This window comes from Lissotriton vulgaris, chromosome 3_1, assembly GCF_964263255.1.
Source record: "Lissotriton vulgaris chromosome 3_1, aLisVul1.2, whole genome shotgun sequence".
In the NCBI taxonomy this organism is placed as follows: Eukaryota; Metazoa; Chordata; class Amphibia; order Caudata; family Salamandridae; genus Lissotriton; species Lissotriton vulgaris.
This window is the reverse complement of record NC_141689.1, coordinates 1,373,760,297-1,373,779,747: the sequence shown is the minus strand read 5'-3', so window position 1 is coordinate 1,373,779,747 and position 19,451 is coordinate 1,373,760,297. Positions and strand designations below refer to the sequence as shown.

The following is a 19,451-nucleotide window of genomic DNA, read 5'->3' as shown; positions in this document are numbered from 1 at the left end:
ATGCACCCAATGCCACTGCATCTATGCCAAGTACTACGCACCGCTGCACTTTATGCCACTATACTCTACAACATTATACTTTTTGCCACTGCACGCTACATCGCTCTACACCACTATATTCTACTCTGCACCACTGTACTCTAGGTCACTGCTCTCTGCACTACTCTACTCTGAACCACTCTACATCACTCCATTCTAAGCCACTACACGCTAACCTGAACCACTACACTTCTATGCCACTTCACTCTACTCTGCATAACTACTCACTCCACCATTCTACTCTACGCCACTGCACTTTACGCCAGACCACTCTACTCTACTCTACTCTGCACCAATGCACTCTACGAGACACCCTACCGCTGCACTCTACAACACTTCACTCGACTAAGAAACAATCTACTCTATGTCACTGCAGTCTACGCCACTCTATTCCACTCTGCGACTATATTCTACACTGCTGCACTCTACACCACTTTAAAACCATCTACGCCAATGAACTATATACCCATCTACTCTGCACCACTGCACTGTATGCCACTACACTTTATGCCATTGCACTCTATGCCACTCTAACGCATTGCACTCGGTCGCTTTACTATGTACCACTCACACCACTGCACTCTACGACACACTACTATGCAGTACTGCACTCTCTGCCACTGAACTCTATACCACTCTACTCTGCAACACTTTCTTCTAAGCCAAGTTGCTCTAATATACTGGGCACCACGGCACTCAGTGCCACTTCTCTCTATTCCCATCTACTCTACACCACTCTACTCAATGCCAGTGCACTCTACTATGCCTCACTGCGCTCTTTGCCACAGCACTTAACACTACTCCAGTCTACGTAACTCCACTTTGCACCACTCCACGCCACTACTCCATACCACCCCACTCTAACCTGCACCACTACACCCCACAACATTCTACTCTGAAACAATCTTTCTCTTCAGGGACGTAGTGAATTCAGCACAAGCTGGAGCATCCCCGTTAGGTTGCCTTTGTCCCGGTGTACACAATACCCTGCATGTAGCAGACCCTGGGGCTTGAGCCTAAAACTCTTGGAAGATGTCTGGACAGCTTGGGGTAATAAAGATCTACATCCTCCATGCCAAGAATTTGTCAGCAATAGCACTTTGGTCATCCTCCTCTTCCAATGCCTGGTTTCTGCCTCCCAATCTACACTCCTCGACCATATGATTATCCCCTCTCCATTCAGTGTAGAAAGGCTGTGACAATGTCTGTGAAGAAAATCCGTGCTCTAACTGGCAGGAGAAGAATATTTCTTGGTTAGAGAAATTGTTAAGGAGCCTGCCCCTTGAATTGGTAGGGACTTCAGTGCTATTCTTGTACTTATCTAAAACTGATATCTCAGACAGTAAGCCACTATTTTGCCCGAGGAGACAGAAACACTGCTGAAATTCACTGAATGCAGGCATTATACCAATTCTGTTGCTAGAGGTAGCATGTATTTAATGCTTCTAAGCACTAAAAGTGTGTGTTATGGTATCCTGGAAGATGCTGGGGTCTTCCTGTTTGGTTTCTGCCTTATTTTGACTGTCCTACCTTCCCTGCATCCGGAACATACCCATCAGCCATGACTGGAGGTAATTAGTGAGATCCAGGCCACAATGTGTCTTGGTTCAAAACACACTACCACTTTCTGGAGTAAGCCTTGACTGATCATCCAAGCTGCCTCTGGGCAGTCAGGAGGACTAAGGCAGTGTATGATCATTCCAATTGTATAACAGTATCCAAGTCTCCACCACACTATAAGTAAATGCAAAATTAATCAAGGGTACTAATTGGAGAAATGTCCTTGCACTGGTGGGAAAACTATGCTTGTTTCACTGCTTCGTGTGAGCCATGTTATACCTTCTACTAAGGGTCAGCTTACTTCAGACAATTGACTTGTAAGGAGATCAAGAAGTCTTGAATAGAGATTGTGAGCCTCAGACGCTAGAGATACCAATATTCAGGCACTCTCTGTACAGGATTATTCTACAGTACTTCTTCTAACATCCCCTGCCGCTGATCTCACCCTCAGGAAACGCCAGGGCTATTGTAGATCACACATATGAATAAGGATTTTTTTTTAAGCAAAAGGCCTGAGCGCAAAATAAAAGTTTGAGATTTTGATTGGGAAAAGCACAATTATGGTAAGAGAAAGAGTAGAGGAGATGCAAGAAGCCAGAGAACAGAATGGATAGGTTTCAGGAGAAGAACTTGCCTAATGTATTACAGCTCAAAAAGTCAGAGGTGAAGTAAACGAAGGCAACTCAAGCTCTCATTTCAGTTCCAACTGCTTCTAATCTTGTCCCCACGTCCCAATTACCCCAGAACCGTGTCAGTGGTATGAGCCAGCATATATAAAATGTATTATGTTTGAACTTACAAGGGAAAGGCAGATAATATTGTGGGCCTAATGGGAGGTCTTTCTCACTCTTTAACAGAAAGCACAATAGAACTGATGGATGTGGACCACAAAAACTATGTTGTCTGGATTTACTCTTGGTCCAGTATTTGGCAATTTTAGTTCTCAGAATGCTAATGGGGTCTTTTGGGTGACATGGACTCATGACGTGCAAAAGAATGCGCTGGTGTATGAGAAAGAAGCAGGTAACTATGAAAAGCAGTTAGACAATTAGTTGGTGGAGCAACCTTTGGCACTTATCCAGTGGAGCTGCAGTAGCACATGGCGCATTGACCGATCACTGGGACACAAAGCAAATGACATCAACAGCTGACTAGTGGGTCTCAAAAAGGGTGGTCGGAGGGGCGGGATGCACAGCACACCACATGAGGTTGAGAAAAGTATCCCCAACAGAAAGGTCAGCAACTTCGTCTGATTGCACTCAGCAATTATCTGGACTCCTAGGATGGACAAAAGTCCAATGAATAAGGCTCTTTTTTTACCAAGGCCATAACTTTAAAAGGGTTCGATGCTGCCCAAAATAAGCCTGGAAAAGGATACTTAAAACATGATTAATAGGGAAACATAAAACTAAACTGCTTAGGTAGTCGCAAGGTCACTGCTAAGGTAAAATGTGTTCTGCAGATCAGGAGTACAAATCTAGGCAAAGCCAAAACAGCCTTCTATTTTTCTGATGTTGGTAAACTGAGTACCATCAAGTTTGTTAATAATGACAGCTAGTATTTACAGCCGTCGAAACCCGGAGTGTGGTATGAAGCACTATCAAAAAACTCAAGCCATATTATTTAGCTGACCTTAACTCAAGCTTATCAGCTATCTAATCTATGTTTTCATGTTAAAGATGGGTGGAAAACTGCAGCTGTAAAAAGAATCAAGAAGGGTATCTCTGGTTGTATAGCAGGAAGACCAAAGTTTCTCTCTCGTTCACAGAAGGGTGACACCTAAAACCCTGCAGTTCTTACTCATGGCTTACATAGAAGGCCAAAATATTTGAATCTCTACAGCCACCATTCTCTGGACCCCACCCCTACATAGAAGGCCAAAATCTTTGAATCTCTACAGCCACCAGTCTATGGACCCCACCCAGTCATGGGGAACATAGAAGCTGCAGTACGGGTATGCAGATAACGGTTGAGTAGAGATGCGGAGAAGGAAAATTGGACGGACGACCTCACCATGGACTGCTTGTTGGAGGATGCCAATAATGAAAACACTTCTGATTCATTCTCACAGAGAAGGAAATTCCAGAGAGACCTTCAATAAAAGGCCCAGAGGTGTGTTGTTTACCACACTCGGTAATTAACATGACATGAGGATTTTGATGTGACAGTCACCAAACTCCAAGTGTTATTCCTCATTAAAGGGAAACTACTGTGAATAAATGCTATCACTCCCAATAAATTCCGAACGGGGGTTGTAAGATTTTATCAGGTTTGTTAAATATCACTTATCCCTCAAGGGCACTTGTAAGCAGACCCTGAGTGTTTTTATCCTTAATATCTATGAATGCCATATCAATGAGCCAACTACTCACAAATATCAGTTGCCTTTTCACCAAAATCTAGTTTGTGGCTCATGGAGGTGATCTCAAGGCACAATTCTATGCCTGCTGAGGAATTGACCCTATTGCTCTAGTTTTAAAAGTCAAAAAGTAAAGCATAGACGTGTAAAATGAAAATATTAACTGGGAATTGTGCAACCTCATATTGAAAAGGTACAGAACAGGTTAGAATATTCTTTCTCGTCTAAAACGACGCCTAAATTCAGTTCGGAAATAAAAGCCGTAGGAGGACCCCGGTTGCCTGGCAGGGGGAAATATCTTGTACTTTTTCTAGTTAAACAGCTTGATTGCTTAAGGAATTGCCATCGGTTTGGTGAAAGTCACCATAATCACGGGTGAGGGGATAATTCTATTATTTTTGTACGGAAACATGCCAGAAAAGACGCAGAGAAAGGGTACTCGGGCAAACGAGCACGCTAAGCAACTGCCCGGGGGTTTCGTGTGGTGCTGCTGCGCCCTTGGTTTTGAACAAATAAAACCCTGGTGTGAGGGGATCTGCAGTTCTGCCGAGTGGCCTGTAGAGGGCGGGGACGAGAGCGGATATCTTTCCCTTCTGTTGCAGTGTCTGTTTTTCCCTCCTCGCTCCTGAAAGAGTAACTTGGCGTTGAGGCTGAGCTATTCCTCCATCCATTGCACGAAGCCTGCCCTATTCAACCTCCATTGGAGCCCGGACCGATCTCCGCGATCCCCTATTACAGGTACTGTCAAGGGGGAGTGACGAGTAAAGTGAAGCGAGATGGAGATGAAAAAGAGAATTCACTTAGAGCTCAGAAACAGGACGCCGTCTGAGGTAAGAAAAAATTGACATGTGTGATTCTTTCATTTCTTCGAGTGTGTGTGTGGGTTCAGGTTAAAAGGTTACCCTAGTCAGAAGGCGGGTATTTTGCCCCTCGAGTTGTACCTATGTCTGTTGTTTATTAGTTTGTTTACCAAGTCCCCCGGAGAAGGACAGAAGAGGGGGTGTAGCGCTCAAGATCAATTCATACACGGGAGGCGCGGGACCAGTGCTATGTGCTCTTCACGCAGATTGACGAGCATTGGTTTAAAGGCGATGATGTCTAAGGGTTAGGTTGGATACGACTGTGAACGGGGAGATTAATCTTTGAAGTTCAGTCCTAGTAGCTTCGCTAGCGGCACGGGAGCTTTTAGGCTGCCGTGTAGCTGGTAGCCATGTTGGGTAGATGCAAGTCCACTCTTAGCCCAGCAGAAAAACATTTTTTAGAGGAATTTAGTAGTAGAGCGGCGTCAGCCACCCACCCTTTTGGTCTGGGCTTCTGTGTGTGGAAGCATCAGTAGAAGGGAAATATGAGGACTGGAAGACTCGCCCCCTTTGGAAGCCATGCTTGCTTTGGCAGAGTCTCCGTGAGACAAAACTTACGTTGTCCAGCGTTGATATAATAAAGTGATATGGTCCCTGTCTCTCATTGGGTTAGTCTGTGCGAGATTGCCCCCCCCCCGTTTATGTTTAGTAAAAGTTTCATAACCGTGTCGCAATCGCTCGCCATTTAATTTAACCTGCGATGCAACTATATCCTTGCACTGTACGTCTTTTCATTTAGAACGGATCGAGCTAAAAAAAAAAAAAAAGTTATGTGGATAAGTATGTGCGCGAAGTCCTTTGTGTACGCGGACAGTCCTGGCGACATTAAAGGTGGCTACGAGTATGGGCTGAAGGTGGCACAAGGCGCTTCCTGCAGCTTGATCGAGAACAGGGGCTGCGGCCGCCGTCTCCTTAACCCGAGTCTACGTCCCGAAAGTCACAAGACAACACGCGAGCAAAGTGCACAAGAGTTAGGATGGGGCGACGCAAAACTTCACATTGTATGTAAATAGCCCTTTTGTTTCTCAAATGCGGCTGTACGTGTTTGATGAACATACACAGGACACACATAGATGGGTGGATGGAATCATTGTACTGCTCCGATCTGCTCACAAGGGTGTCTGCTTCCCGTTCGCTCGCCCCGGGAGCGCGCTTTCCCCACCCTCATCTGGCGCCGCCATGTTGAGCCTCCATCTTCCGCCGGCGTTATACACCATTTCCCTCCGCACCGGACAGCAGCGCAGCCAGGACCACCTCGTCACGATCATGCTCCGCACGACTCACTTCTGTGGTACTCGTCAGACATGGGGGCCTCATGGCAAGCCCTCGGTACCGGGCGTTGCTGTCACCTGGAGTTGCCGCTCCTCATTTCGCCGAGGAAAAGGTCGCTGCGTTCGACGTCTGTAATTGGGCCGAACACGTCGTTGGGGCTTGTGCGCCGCTGGACGTGAGCGAGGACATGGCGGCGGTTACAGTTCAAGCGCATGTCAGTTGTGCGAGCTACTGCCGCCCCCGCCTACAGACTGCAGCAGCCCCACGAATCGTAGTCGAAGTTTATTCAAACACTTAAAGCTGCCAGAATTTTTCCTGCGAGCAAGTTAAAATACACGGTTTTTAATATAGACGTACGCATATTTAAGTGGGATGTAAAAAAGTGATATACTGATACATTTAAACGCCTGTTAAAAATACTAAAGCCGATCTTGCGTAGAAGAACAAGGAGATGAGAAAAACAAAATATATCGTATAAGGGGTGAATTATCAAGTCTAGTATTTTGATGCGTTTCTTGTGTAAAAGAGCAGCCGGAAACATTTTTTTTTCCCCGATGCTGTTTCAGAATCGGCTGGCTTGCTGGCGGGTGCAAGCGGTATCGACGACAATGGCTAAAGTAATATTCATGCCGCCTGGGCAACGACATCTCAGAGCCCAAGATTCGTGTCCCCTTTTTCGAGGCCAAGTGCGTTAGGTGTTCCGCTTGACTTTTTGTTAGGATAAGTGTATTGTGGCTTTGGAGGTACACATGAATAGAGCATATCTCCTTTTGACGTCGGATATGCAACTTATTTCGGTAGTTTTGCTTTCTTTTGGACAAAGTACAGAAAGTAAAAACTCTTGTGCTCTTTTTACCGCTAAATCTAATCCCGAAGAGAGCCTGCTCTGACATCTAATGTTGGTTTCTTTGTACAGTCAAATAATCATTAGTAAAGCCATTGGAACCCCCGTTTATTTTATTTATTTAAAGAGTTTTGTATAGCACTGGCTAGACCCGAAGGTATCCGAGCGCTTTATATGAGAATCAACAATGTTACAGAAAAAGATCAACAATTACAAAATGCATCAAAAAATAGTCAATACAATTAGGAGAGAGAAAAGTAGTGGAGGGGGCAGGGGAGGTGAGAAAGGGAGGGTAAGGGAAGAGACAACAAGGAGAGACTAAAAGGAAGTCTGTCTAAAGACCAACTGGGTAGGTGACGACCAAGGCGGGAAACCACGGTCCATTTCCCCTATAGCTAAACCAGGTAGCTCCATCGGGCATCAGACAAAATAGTTCAGTCTCAATACATTGAGAGAGGAGAGACATAAATAGAGGAGGATGCGGGAAGCGACGACAGGAGAGACGAAAGGAAGTCTGTCTAAAGACCGACTGGGTAGGTGACGTCCAAGGAGGGAATCCCCGGCCTGTCTCCCCTATAGCTGAACCAGGTAGCTCCATCAGGCATCAGACAAAATAGCTAGATCTCAATTGACGCAGGAAAAATTCACAGATAAACTGGGTGGGGACTAAGGGCCAGAAAAGGTGAGGGCAAAGGTCAGTTGCAGGAAAGTGGAGTAGAGGGGAAGGGGGTAGGGGGAGGAGGGAGAAAAGGTCAGGAGAGACGCAGGAGGGTTTGTTGCGGCCGTCATTTTAGGCACGTACAGGCAGTATTTCAGGAGCAGAATATTTTCGAATCATCTAGTGATGTAACACCAGCAAGATCACTGTTGAATGTTTGTGTTGATGTGAAAGACAATTGGCCATACAACTGTATATAATTCCATAAAGTTCTGGCTAAAGGAATATCTGAGATGAACTTCTTGATCAGTGTAATCCTTCAACTATGGTAAAACATAATCATCAATTAGCATTCTGGTTTATGGTGCGGTGTTGTAACAAGTACGGATTGCCTAGAGTAGAACTGAGAAAGTGACCTAGAGAGTCAGGTGTAGGTGAGTGGACCCTGCAATAATGTGTTGCTGAATTAGCACAGTCACCTTGTGTGGAAACGCGTATGTGAGACATGAGCCCTAATTCTGAGTGGGCAGATCCATTCTCAGGTCTTTGGTAACTCCTATTACCACAACTATTGGATTTCGGAGTTTAATGTTCCTTGCAACAGCTTCTACAATTTTACCAGGTACATTTCAACAGGGCAAACCTGTTGCTGTTACCAAGATTAAATGCCCTGTAAATACAGATACATGCTGTATTTGGTGCAGCAAGCACCACAATCTGCATGTTACTCATAATTTGCAGGGTATCCGCTTGAATGGACAGTACACACCACACATGGTAAATAACTCGGCCCACAATGTTAGTATATATTGGGTGCAGTCAATACCTCGCCACATGCCAGAGCACCTGTAATGGATGCATTAGTGTCACCCCTTAGTTGCCTCTACGAAAAATACTTGTATTGTTTTTTTTCTGAGAATGTGTTTATTATTTTATGCACAACCAAACAAACCCATACAAGCATCAAACCACCTTGCACTCCAAGCGTCCGTAAGTCCCCCCCCAACCACCCACACTGATCAGTCAGGAGCCAATCAATGAACATTCTACTTCCTTGCGCTGGTAATAGACCAATCCATCTCCCATGCATACAACCTTAAGGTGAGTCTAATCCTAAGCTGTCCGTTGTACACTTTCCAGACTCCCTCAGGAGAAGGCTCCATTAGTGCTGCTCTCGTCCCATCCTTTAAGGAGTCCCAGAACACCAATTCCCCAAAATGTTTTCAAACGTCTGGAGGCAACCCCAGCCTTTGCACACCTCCTTTTAATCCAGCTTACAATGTTCCATGCCAGCCTACCAATCTCCTCACAGGGGAATCCCCTCCTTCCCATTCCTGGGCAATATCTCTTTTTGCAACCGCACAGCCCAAGTTTACCAGAATCTTTTGATAGCGGGAGATGTCTGAGGGGTCCCATTTACATAACAATGCTAGTCGAGGTTGCAGTTCCAGAGATATCCCTGTGGCATCCTCTAGAGAACCCTTTATGTCAAAGGTAAATACCCAGGCAAAAACAACGTAAATATCTGGCAAAAAATACAATACAATAAAATAAGGCAAACACAAGAAGGGAAATAGAACAACAACGTGCTTTGATGACATAAAAAATGTAATTATATTTATAAAAGTTGATATGGACATGTTCAATCATACAGAAGAATTGTGTTTAAAATACATTAAAAGAAAATTAAATATTCAATCACAATAATATATTATGTTCGGGGGAAGATTAAAGCATTGATAATTCCCAGAACTGATTGAAGAAGCTGATGTCTGTCAACGCGTTTCGACACATACAATGTCTTCATCAGGACAATTTCAGCATAGTTCTAAAATTGAGAAAATACTGTTTTAGATCACTCATTCTTGTATTTAAATGAAATACAATTCTACTATAACATTTTGCCAGATAATTGATACAACACCATGATGTACCGCTAGATAAGAACACATAATTACTAACTCAGGAGCTATTTACACTAATTTTTAAACATATTAAGCATTGTACAAACCAGAATCAACATATGAGGTAAAAAACTCATACAGAAAAAATAGAATCATGAATACAGACAGTGAAGATAGAAGGTTCCTAGTGCTAATATCCTAATTAATTTTAAAGTTTAAATTCTTCATATTGTTACATATTCTAGTTATTTTAGATCATACTGGAAACTTTTTGTTTAGCTGTCTATAAGGTCATAGTTAGCCTGGACTACTGTGACTACCTATCTCATATACACTTTTAGATGAGGTTACTTACCTTTAAATATATATAAGAAAGGACTTATGGATCATTTGCAATTCACATTCGTGGGTTTAGATATTACCTATTGAAATTAGAGATAGATAAAAATGGAAAAGAGGAAAGAAAGGGTTAACGGTCAGATACTGCTACAGTTACGTTTATATCCAAAAATAAAGAAACTAGAAAAAAGGGATGTTTTTTACTTAGAAACAATTTTATCCTCCTAGTATATTTTGTATTTTAATAAAATTTCGAGTCCACATGGCTATATATAAAATTGTATATTGCTAGATCTCTTAAACGCCTATTCATCTATTTGAAGCTGTTTTTAATACGGGACAAAAACCATGCTGCTCGTAGGGCCTTACCGTTAGGTTTTTCATTCCGTCTATTATTTGTGCAATTTATCCTAGACCAGTAATGGCAGATTTAGAATTGAACATTGAATACAGGGATTCTATTCGGCAACCATCCACTTATTTATCAGAAATGTTGCTAAATTGCAATAAAATCTGGTCACAAAAGCTTTTTAGGTCTCGCCTGTCGATGCGCATGCGCATCGAGCTTGCGAGACTATGGGGGCTTATCCACTCTTGAACCAACTTGCAAGGAATCGTGGCGATTCCTTGCAGTGCCCGTGACTTTTAAGCTCAATGCGCATTGAGCTTAAAAGCGCGTGCACATCAGTTCCCTCCCTCCCCTTATCTCTCTTCACTCCGTCTTGTTTTACCCGCTCCGCCCCCTCCCCTGCCCGCCGTGTCGCATTTCTCCTCCCCCCTCCCCTTATCTGCCTTCCCTCCGTCTGTTCCCTCTCCCCGCTCCGCCCCCTCCCCTGCCCGCCGTGTCGCATTTCATGCGGCCCACAAACACATTCTATGGGATTCTGGTCTCTGTGCTGCATTGTCTCATGCTGGGGGTCAATCCTGGTTACAGAGCACCTCTCAGCTGAAATGGATTTCAACTACAGGGAGGGTCACATGCAGCCTTTTACACCCCGAGCACTCGAAATCAATACGAAGCAAGCAAACCTCTAATGCTGCCACATTGGGTTTAATATCTGGGCCTAAGCAGCCGATCGAAGGGCTCGTCTTCGGAAGCCTCCTGCGAACAATACATTTTTACACACCAACAGACACGATCTATATATATGGTGCGAAGAAACCTCTCCCCAGGCTATGAAACACATTTTCTTTTAGAACTAACATTTCCCTGCCCCACTGTCGCAGGCTCCCCATGCCACGCTGACCTCTTTTTGTAACAAAAATGAAAACACCATCTATCACCTCCCGCAGCTCAGTGACTTCCCTGGGAGGAGCTTGGTTTCACCCGCTCCGCCCCCTCCCCTGCCCGCCGTGTCGCATTTCTCCTCCCCCCTCCCCTTATCTGCCTTCCCTCCGTCTGTTCCCTCTCCCCGCTCCGCCCCCTCCCCTGCCCGCCGTGTCGCATTTCATGCGGCCCAGAAACACATTCTATGGGATTCTGGTCTCTGTGCTGCATTGTCTCATGCTGGGGGTCAATCCTGGTTACAGAGCACCTCTCAGCTGAAATGGATTTCAACTACAGGGAGTGTCACATGCAGCCTTTTACACCCCGAGCACTCGAAATCAATACGAAGCAAGCAAACCTCTAATGCTGCCACATTGGGTTTAATATCTGGGCCTAAGCAGCCGATCGAAGGGCTCGTCTTCGGAAGCCTCCTGCGAACAATACATTTTTACACACCAACAGACACGATCTATATATATGGTGCGAAGAAACCTCTTCCCAGGCTATAAAACACATTTTCTTTTAGAACTAACATTTCCCTGCCCCACTGTCGCAGGCTCCCCATGCCACGCTGACCTCTTTTTGTAACAAAAATGAAAACACCATCTATCACCTCCCGCAGCTCAGTGACTTCCCTGGGAGGAGCTTGGTTTCATTGGGAAAACATCTGTGGGTTTGTGACCTGACCAACTCTGACCTCTGCCTCTCTCACCCCACCCCATCCTCCAGCTCACAGGCCAGGGGGCATATTTACTGCACAGGCCCGAGCTGCAGGAGCGTGCTGGCTCCACTGGGTGGCGCCTACCAGCAGCCCCAAGGACAGCTACACGTGCCACCTCTGCTCGCTCGAGGTATGAAGAGGAGACATGTTCACTCCACTGGCCCTCACCCTCACTCACCCCTCACCCACCCTCAACCCCTCATCCCCACTCACCCTCACCCTCACTCACCCTCAACCCCTCACCCTCACTCACCCTCAACCCCTCACCCACCCTCACCCTCACTCACCCTCAATCCCTCACCCACCCTCACTCACCCTCACTCACCCTCACTCACCCTCAACCCCTCACCCTCACTCACCCTCAACCCCTCACCCTCACTCACCCTCACTCACCCTCAACCCCTCACTCACCCTCACTCACCCTCACTCACCCTCACCCTCACTCACCCTCACTCACCCTCAACCCCTCACCCTCACTCACCCTCAACCCCTCACCCTCACTCACCCTCAACCCCTCACCCTCACCCTCACTCACCCTCAACCCCTCACCCTCAACCCCTCACTCTCACTCACCCTCAACCCCTCAGCCTCACCCTCACTCTCACTCACCCTCAAACACCCTCAACCCTTCAGCCTCACCCTCACCCTCACTCACCCTCAACCCTCACCCTCACTCACCCTCAACCCCTCACCCTCACTCACCCTCAACCCCTCACCCTCACTCACCCTCAACCCCTCACCCTCACTCACTCTCAACCCCTCACCCTCACCCTCACTCACCCTCGACCCCTCACCCTCACTCACCCTCACTCACCCTCACTCACCCTCAACCCCTCACCCTCAACCCCTCACCCTCACAACACATATTGTGTTACAATAGGTGTCACATTTGCGAAAGATAACAATATTGGCATTGTAAATAACAAAGCTATTAATTCGCTATTTTCAAAACAAGCACATAAATAAAAAATGTGTCCTTTACAATACCAATAGCTCAAACTTTCATAATGCGAGACCTATTGCATTGCTGTGCTTCTCTCCCCTGCTGCACTCTCCTGCTCTCTAGAGATGTGGCCTAACGACCAGAGCTGCCATCTAAGTCACGTAAATACAAAACATGTTGCATTCCAAATGCTATAGGTGCCACATTCGCAAAAGTTATAACTATTGGCATTGTAAATGACAAAGCCATCAATTTAGCAATTTTAAAAAACAACAAATTAATAAAATATGTCATTTACAAGACCAATAACTCCAACTCTTCTAATGCGAGACCTATTGCATTTCCAAAGCTTGTTTTATAAAAATTCCTGGTTACTAAAGTTCACTCTAGGATTTCTAGCATTGGAGCATACCTACTGTCGCCTTTCGTATGCTTCATAAATTTTCCTTTATTCGAAAAGTGAAATAGTTGTGCACGATATCCTTAAATATGGACAACTTGCTATCTTGCAACCTGTCATAAGGATAATAATAATAATTCCATCAGTTATTTGTAATGTCATAGGTTTCCTACTAAGGCATCTATTAATTATCATTGGATTTACCTTTAATTCGGCGAAGACGTATGCCTAGTTTTGAAGTACAAAGTACTTCACTGGTGGAAGACACCCATCTTGTTTAAAACATTCTAGAAAAAAGTATATGTAGAGAGGATATCATGTAGGGATGTCGATCAAAGTGGTTCGAAATTCAATTTTAGTTGCCCTTGAAATAAATAATCTTACCTTTTTAAAAAATACAATTTGCTCATTCAGTGAAGGTACGGCACAACTTTAAATTAAAACTGTCACATGGAAGCAGATCGGGCAGCAGGATTCACAATTTTGCTGTTCTGCGGGTAATGATTAAGCAGTTATTTAATAGCGAGTTTAATGTCATGTGTCGTTATATCTTTTGGCACGTGTCAACAGGATTTTACCTGATAACAAGGACAAGATTGAGTGCGCTGTCCGTTCACGTGTATATATCCGGTTAATTCGTGAAAACAGGAAAATTCCACCAGCATCAACGCGCGCTTATTAGAATTGCACGAGATCTGCCAACAAAAATGTCATGAAGATATTAATGGTTGCTTCGTAAATGAGGTGTTTTCAGAAACAGTCTGCTTCTATTTAACAAGAGACAGACAATATTTCTTTTCTAACGTGCAAAAATAAATAAAAACAATGTCGATAAACGGCTTTGTAATATATCGATGCCGAAAAAACAACAGCATTTCGCCCGCATCTGTTTATTTTAGTCCATCTAAACGGACGGTATTGACGGAGTTGTTAGAATCTCTTACAGAGACAGAGAAATCTTTACGCGGCACACGTACCTGTATCCAAAGTTCTACACCGGCGTCGTCAATGGCGTCTAATGCGTTGTCCGAAAGGAAGGGTTTGTAAATTCAAACCCAGCACATATATATATATATATATATATATATATATATATATATATAATGTATGATCTCCTGATTGGCAAAGGGATATGGCAACACCCTCTCTTAAAGTAAGAGATCATTATATTTTACGTGAGGTTACGATAGGGAAAACCCAGCGTCAATTAAAGGGTAAGGTGTCAGCAATGGTTGCATCGCAGAGAACCATGTTATTTCTTGTTGATTTATTGTTCTCATATCATTGAGAGGTCATTGTATTTTACGCGAGGTCTCAAAAAAAGAAAAGAAAAAACTCGACGCTACTTAAAAGGGAAAGATGTCAACATTGGTTGCATCGTGTGGAACCTTCCTTGCTAATTTATTATTTTTATGTAATCTAGCGAGGGACGGCAAAAATTTGTACTTAAAACCACAGTAAATGTCACTGTGTGATCCTAGATTCTATTAAGGAGCTCTAGGATAAAAAGCAGGGAAAAGAGGGAAGTAAAAGAAAAGCCAAACATGGTTATAGAAAGGTCACGGGGGTCATCAAGATTTCCTATATAGGGTAGTTTATGTAATTGCATTCTCCCACGGGAGTTCATTATTTAACCCTCGGTTAAAGGTGCCAAGAGTGAATATCCAGTAGACTTCTTTTTTCTTTCTAATTTTTTCTCCACCTCTGTCATTGGGTGTATGGATTTTCTCCAAAACACACCATTTGGCCTCTATGGGTGAATGTTTATATTCCACAAAATGGCTTACCAGCAGTGCCGTGTATTTTCTTGTTTTAATTGCAGATCTGTGTTCTGTCATGCGAGTTTTTATTGCGCGTGCAGTCTCTCCCACGTAGCCCAAATTGCAGGGGCATACAATGAGTTAAACTACATTCCGCGTGTTGCATGTGCAGAGTTCCTTCGCATGGATGGTAATATCATTGAATGTTATGGTTTCACCAGTAATAATGAAATCACATGATTGGCAAGAGCCACAGCGGGATGTACCTCTGACTCCATTGGTGCCATCAATAGATTTCTGCACATAAGGGGGATTGTATGTAGATTTGGTGAAATGTGATCGAGAAGATGCCAATTTGAATTAATCACCTGCTTTGCCCTGACCCAGGAAATTTAGTTCATTCAGGGGGTCCTTGTTCAACCATATAAATTACCCATGGTATATCCTCTAGAGAACCCCCCACCGTCTCCCAGGAAACCAGTGGTTGGGGGCAACTCTAAGGTGTATGCAAAATATATCCTCCATCCCGATACCTCAGAGGCAGGCCGCAGTCTCCCCCGATCTTGTACAGCTGCATCCTTGCAGAGTGAGTTCAGTGGAGAACGTTGAGTTGGATCAGGCAACCGTTTACTTTTATAGCTACTTCAGCAAGGAAGCCCACTGCCACCTGCCAGTCTTTATAGTCGAACTCACTCAGGTCCTGTTCCCAACTACTCTCCTTTTGCCTTCATTTCACTTCCAGGTTTAATATGTTTGTGTATTGCTTTTTCTTATTTTTTTCCGGCTGACCCTGCCTCTCATTTTTTTTTTTTTTTTAGTCCGATAAGTTTGTATTTATTAACCCTGGGCGTAGTTTGCGTAGCAGCACTACACTTAGCTTCATGTAGTATACTTTGAACTACACGTAGTACTGCGTATCGTAGCTGATGGCACTGTGTACTTGTCTGCACTGTGAAATAATTGCAAATGGCATCCTGCACAGTGCCAGTTATGATAAAATAAGTATCTTTATCTTTATATGCTGAAGAGCATATAGTACTTTCACAAAAGTGAAACTGAAAAATTAGCAAGCAGTGAGAGAGGTGATGATTTTGGGATCCTCCCTAACCTAGGGGGAGTACCAAGCAGATGCCTTGAAAACAAAAGTTTAAAAAGTACAAGGGAACCCAAAAGGTAATTATGGACCTTGGGTGTCAATCTTAAATAACAACAGTGGTCCTTAAAAAATCATTTAGAGCATTTGAATATGTATATAGTCTGTAATAAGTACTATATTCCGCAGTGTCCAGCCGCATAATTTTAATCAATTAAATGTTTACAGTATTTTCAAGAGCAACCAACGGTAGAGTGGGATACAATCCTGCATCCAGTACATGAGAACACAACCAACATTCGGATTTTCAGGCAAAAGAGGGAGGAAGCTTTTGGTCAATGTAAATACAAAACAAGCTATCTATAATAGTTATCACACTAATGTAACACAATGGTTGTCTGTGTGAAACTATTCGAGAGGTCGACGACGTTTCGATCTCTTTAGACGTATAATGGGATCATCACCAGGACTGTTTAGATCACATGCCTGAATATTAAATCTGCCTGGGATAATTGGAATTATTTACGCGAAACTTGATTTAGGCAAACCAGCAAGGCAGAATCGAGTCCTTTGCTCTGATGGTGCCTCTGGGCGTAGTAACTGTCCTGTAAGGAAGATTACTCAAAGTTGATAACCGTGGGAAAATCTTCCAATAATGCGGGAATCGTTCGGGGGACCGTGTTTGGGTTTCTGAAAGCACGATGGCCGAGATCTCTTGCCTGTTTGCCTTCCAGAGGAAGGAATATCATATGCCACAGTTGCAGTGGCTATGATATGGCTAGTTGACGCATGCCCTTTGAGAATGTGTACCACAGGAAGAGGAAACCCGAGAGGACTCCCCCTGGAAGGGAGCTGGACGAGTGGGCAGTAAACTAGTCTCATTGAGAAACACGCAGGGCCCCATCTCAGGTTACAGAGTAGATGGGCTAATCAACTTGTTAATGATTGTTTGAAAGGACAAAAACAAAAAAAGTCAGAAATATAAAAAGTAAAAATACTGGAGGAAAAGCCAAAGGGATAGAAGGGGTGTAGGAGAAAAGAGGAATATGGCCTGGGAAAAAGGGGGTGGTCTTGAATAGTTGCAGAAGGTGGAGGGTTGTGTGGGTGGTGAGATTGGGTGGTAGGTGAGGAGTGAGGGGTGACAGAGCTGTTAAGTGGAGTGGTTAGGTTGTTTGGGGATATGGAGTTTCCGGTGAAGCGGGTGATTGAGGAAAGAGGGCGGTGGAGTACGTGAGTGGTTGGGCCAGTGGGAGGGTGTTTGGAGGTTCAAGGGGAGGTGGGTTCATAGGAGGGGAGTGTAAGTGGGTGATTGGGAGTGGGGGCTATCATTACTCGAGGAGGAGTCCGACGAGAGGGAGTTCATGTGGGTAGGGCGAGAGAGGGAGATAAGAGGGGGATGTGAGGTATGTGATTGGGAATGGAGGATGTCATTAGCAGTAGAGAGGTCCAAGGAGGGAGATAGTGAAGTCCACTGTTGGACTACAGTGTTAGTTGGGTGGTTAAGAGTGGAGGTAGAGCAAGGGGGGGGGAGGTGGAGAGGTGCTATTCGTTTGGGGAGGTTGAATGTTAGGCGCTGAGTGGTCGAGGAGGAGGGACATAGTGCCGAAGTGGAGTTCGAAGATGGAAAGATGCGATGCCATGGCTTGTATGAGGATGTTACCTGTTTGGAAGATGGAGATATTAACATCACCATGAAAGGCTGGGGAGGGAGTGGTGGATGTTTTGGATCCATATGGTATTTTGGTTATTTTAGAGATTGGGAGTTGTTGAAGGAAGATGCTCTTCCATTTGGAGAGGCGTTTGGAGTAAAAGATGTAGTTGGTGATAATGGGGGCGGTGAGGCTGATGTAGTTGTCAACAATGAGTGTTTCCGGGTTACGGATAAGCAGTTTATGTTTAAAGTTTTTTCTAGCATCTTTGGAGAGACTGGGGGGGTAAAGAATGATCCAGGAGTTAGGGCCATCTACCATCTGCTTCAAATTCCAGCTGAGTGAGTGTAACTGCACCATAAAATCATAACAAAACATCCCCTAAATTCCGCAGTTTATTCGTTCCATAACAAAAATGTTCCTGTGCAGCTAAGACCAGCTTGGGGAGGTGGGGAGCAACCCAGTGTCGGGATGGGTGTTTGAGGGGAACAGCATCACTCGAGGGAGGGAGCTAGAAAACACATTAAACCATGTATAGTACTCAAAGAAAAAAGTTGCGCCCTGAATTAGCTGATGGGCTAATTAGTCATCACATCAAAAGGATGATAAGGAGCTAATGTTCTGGGGCAGAGACACACACACTAAGAAGCCAAAAAACAATTGAATGAGAAATCAGCAAATAAATAATAATGAAGCGCCATACAATTGTAAGTAATAGGTGTACTATTAGCCCACTCCTAAGATGTTAGTGTTGCCCACATCAAAAATCACTAGGCGAGAGCAGAAAAATGTTTGTTTTAAAGTGGTACATTAGCAGATGATTTTGGAGCTGTAGATACTGGTGCAGAGGCTGCTTCGTATACCTGAGGGTTTTGCCCACTGCTTTCCACCTCAATATATTAATTCTAGTGGGTTGACATTGTAATACTTATTGGAACTAATTTATCTGCTTTTAGGTTCTGATTACGAGTGGCATGTGTCAGATGCTGTATTTATTGCTGTTAATAAAATCAATACCGAGCTGTTCAGAATTTATTGTGATAATTATTGCCTCATCCAGCTCTCATGTCGAGTATCTTAGTGTTAGGTGCAATGTTCATCACACCTGATAAATATTGATATCTCTGGGTGCGTCATCGGGCGAATAACTTGCACCTGTTACAAGTTTCCCCCTAAAATATGGCAAAACATTCAGATGTTGTTGCTAAATACACCAAATCCACATGTTTTCCTATCCACGCTTTTCCTTTAATTTCCATGAGGTATGACCTGTGAAAATCTTATGAGGGATGTGGTTTTTATGTCTCCAACTGTGTATCAAGTGTAAGAAACTGGAACACTCGTAATTCTGATACATGCAATAACAGGAGTTACTGGAGCCACTTGTATTCAGGCTCTTTCTTTGCCTCTGAATATTATTTTAGCCCTTGAATACAGAATTTTGCGCCAAGATGGATCAAACAAAATTTAAAGAATTCTCATATGTCCAGTGACCAACAATAACAAATGCTCATCCGCAACTTTTGAAATGCCACACTATTTGTTAGCGTTTAAGTAGAAACTGCATTTTGTCCGAGAAGTAATGTAGCATCTTCCACGAGCAGATCTTTTTGAGCGATTTCATTCTTCACTGTAATATAGAAAATGATGCACCAGGCACTTATGGTTCTTCATGTTGCCGAATATATCCTCTATCGATATTGCACAGTGCCTATGATGAATTCTGTTTGCCGGAAAGAGTTGGATACGAAGGATGCTCAACACAGTGAGTGACCGTGTCAGA

General features: G+C 44.1%; 1 protein-coding gene across 1 annotated transcript in view; it reads left to right on the top strand.

Annotated features, from left to right (window-relative positions):
* Positions 1-4,500: 4,500 nt before the first annotated feature.
* The window catches only part of ANP32B (acidic nuclear phosphoprotein 32 family member B), a 191,932-nt gene continuing 176,981 nt past the window's right edge, over positions 4,501-19,451 (top strand). The window contains exon 1 of the mRNA XM_086961843.1: positions 4,501-4,788. Coding sequence (XP_086817969.1) covers positions 4,735-4,788 — 54 coding nt within the window. The 5' untranslated portion in view covers positions 4,501-4,734. The remainder of the gene's footprint in view (positions 4,789-19,451) is intronic.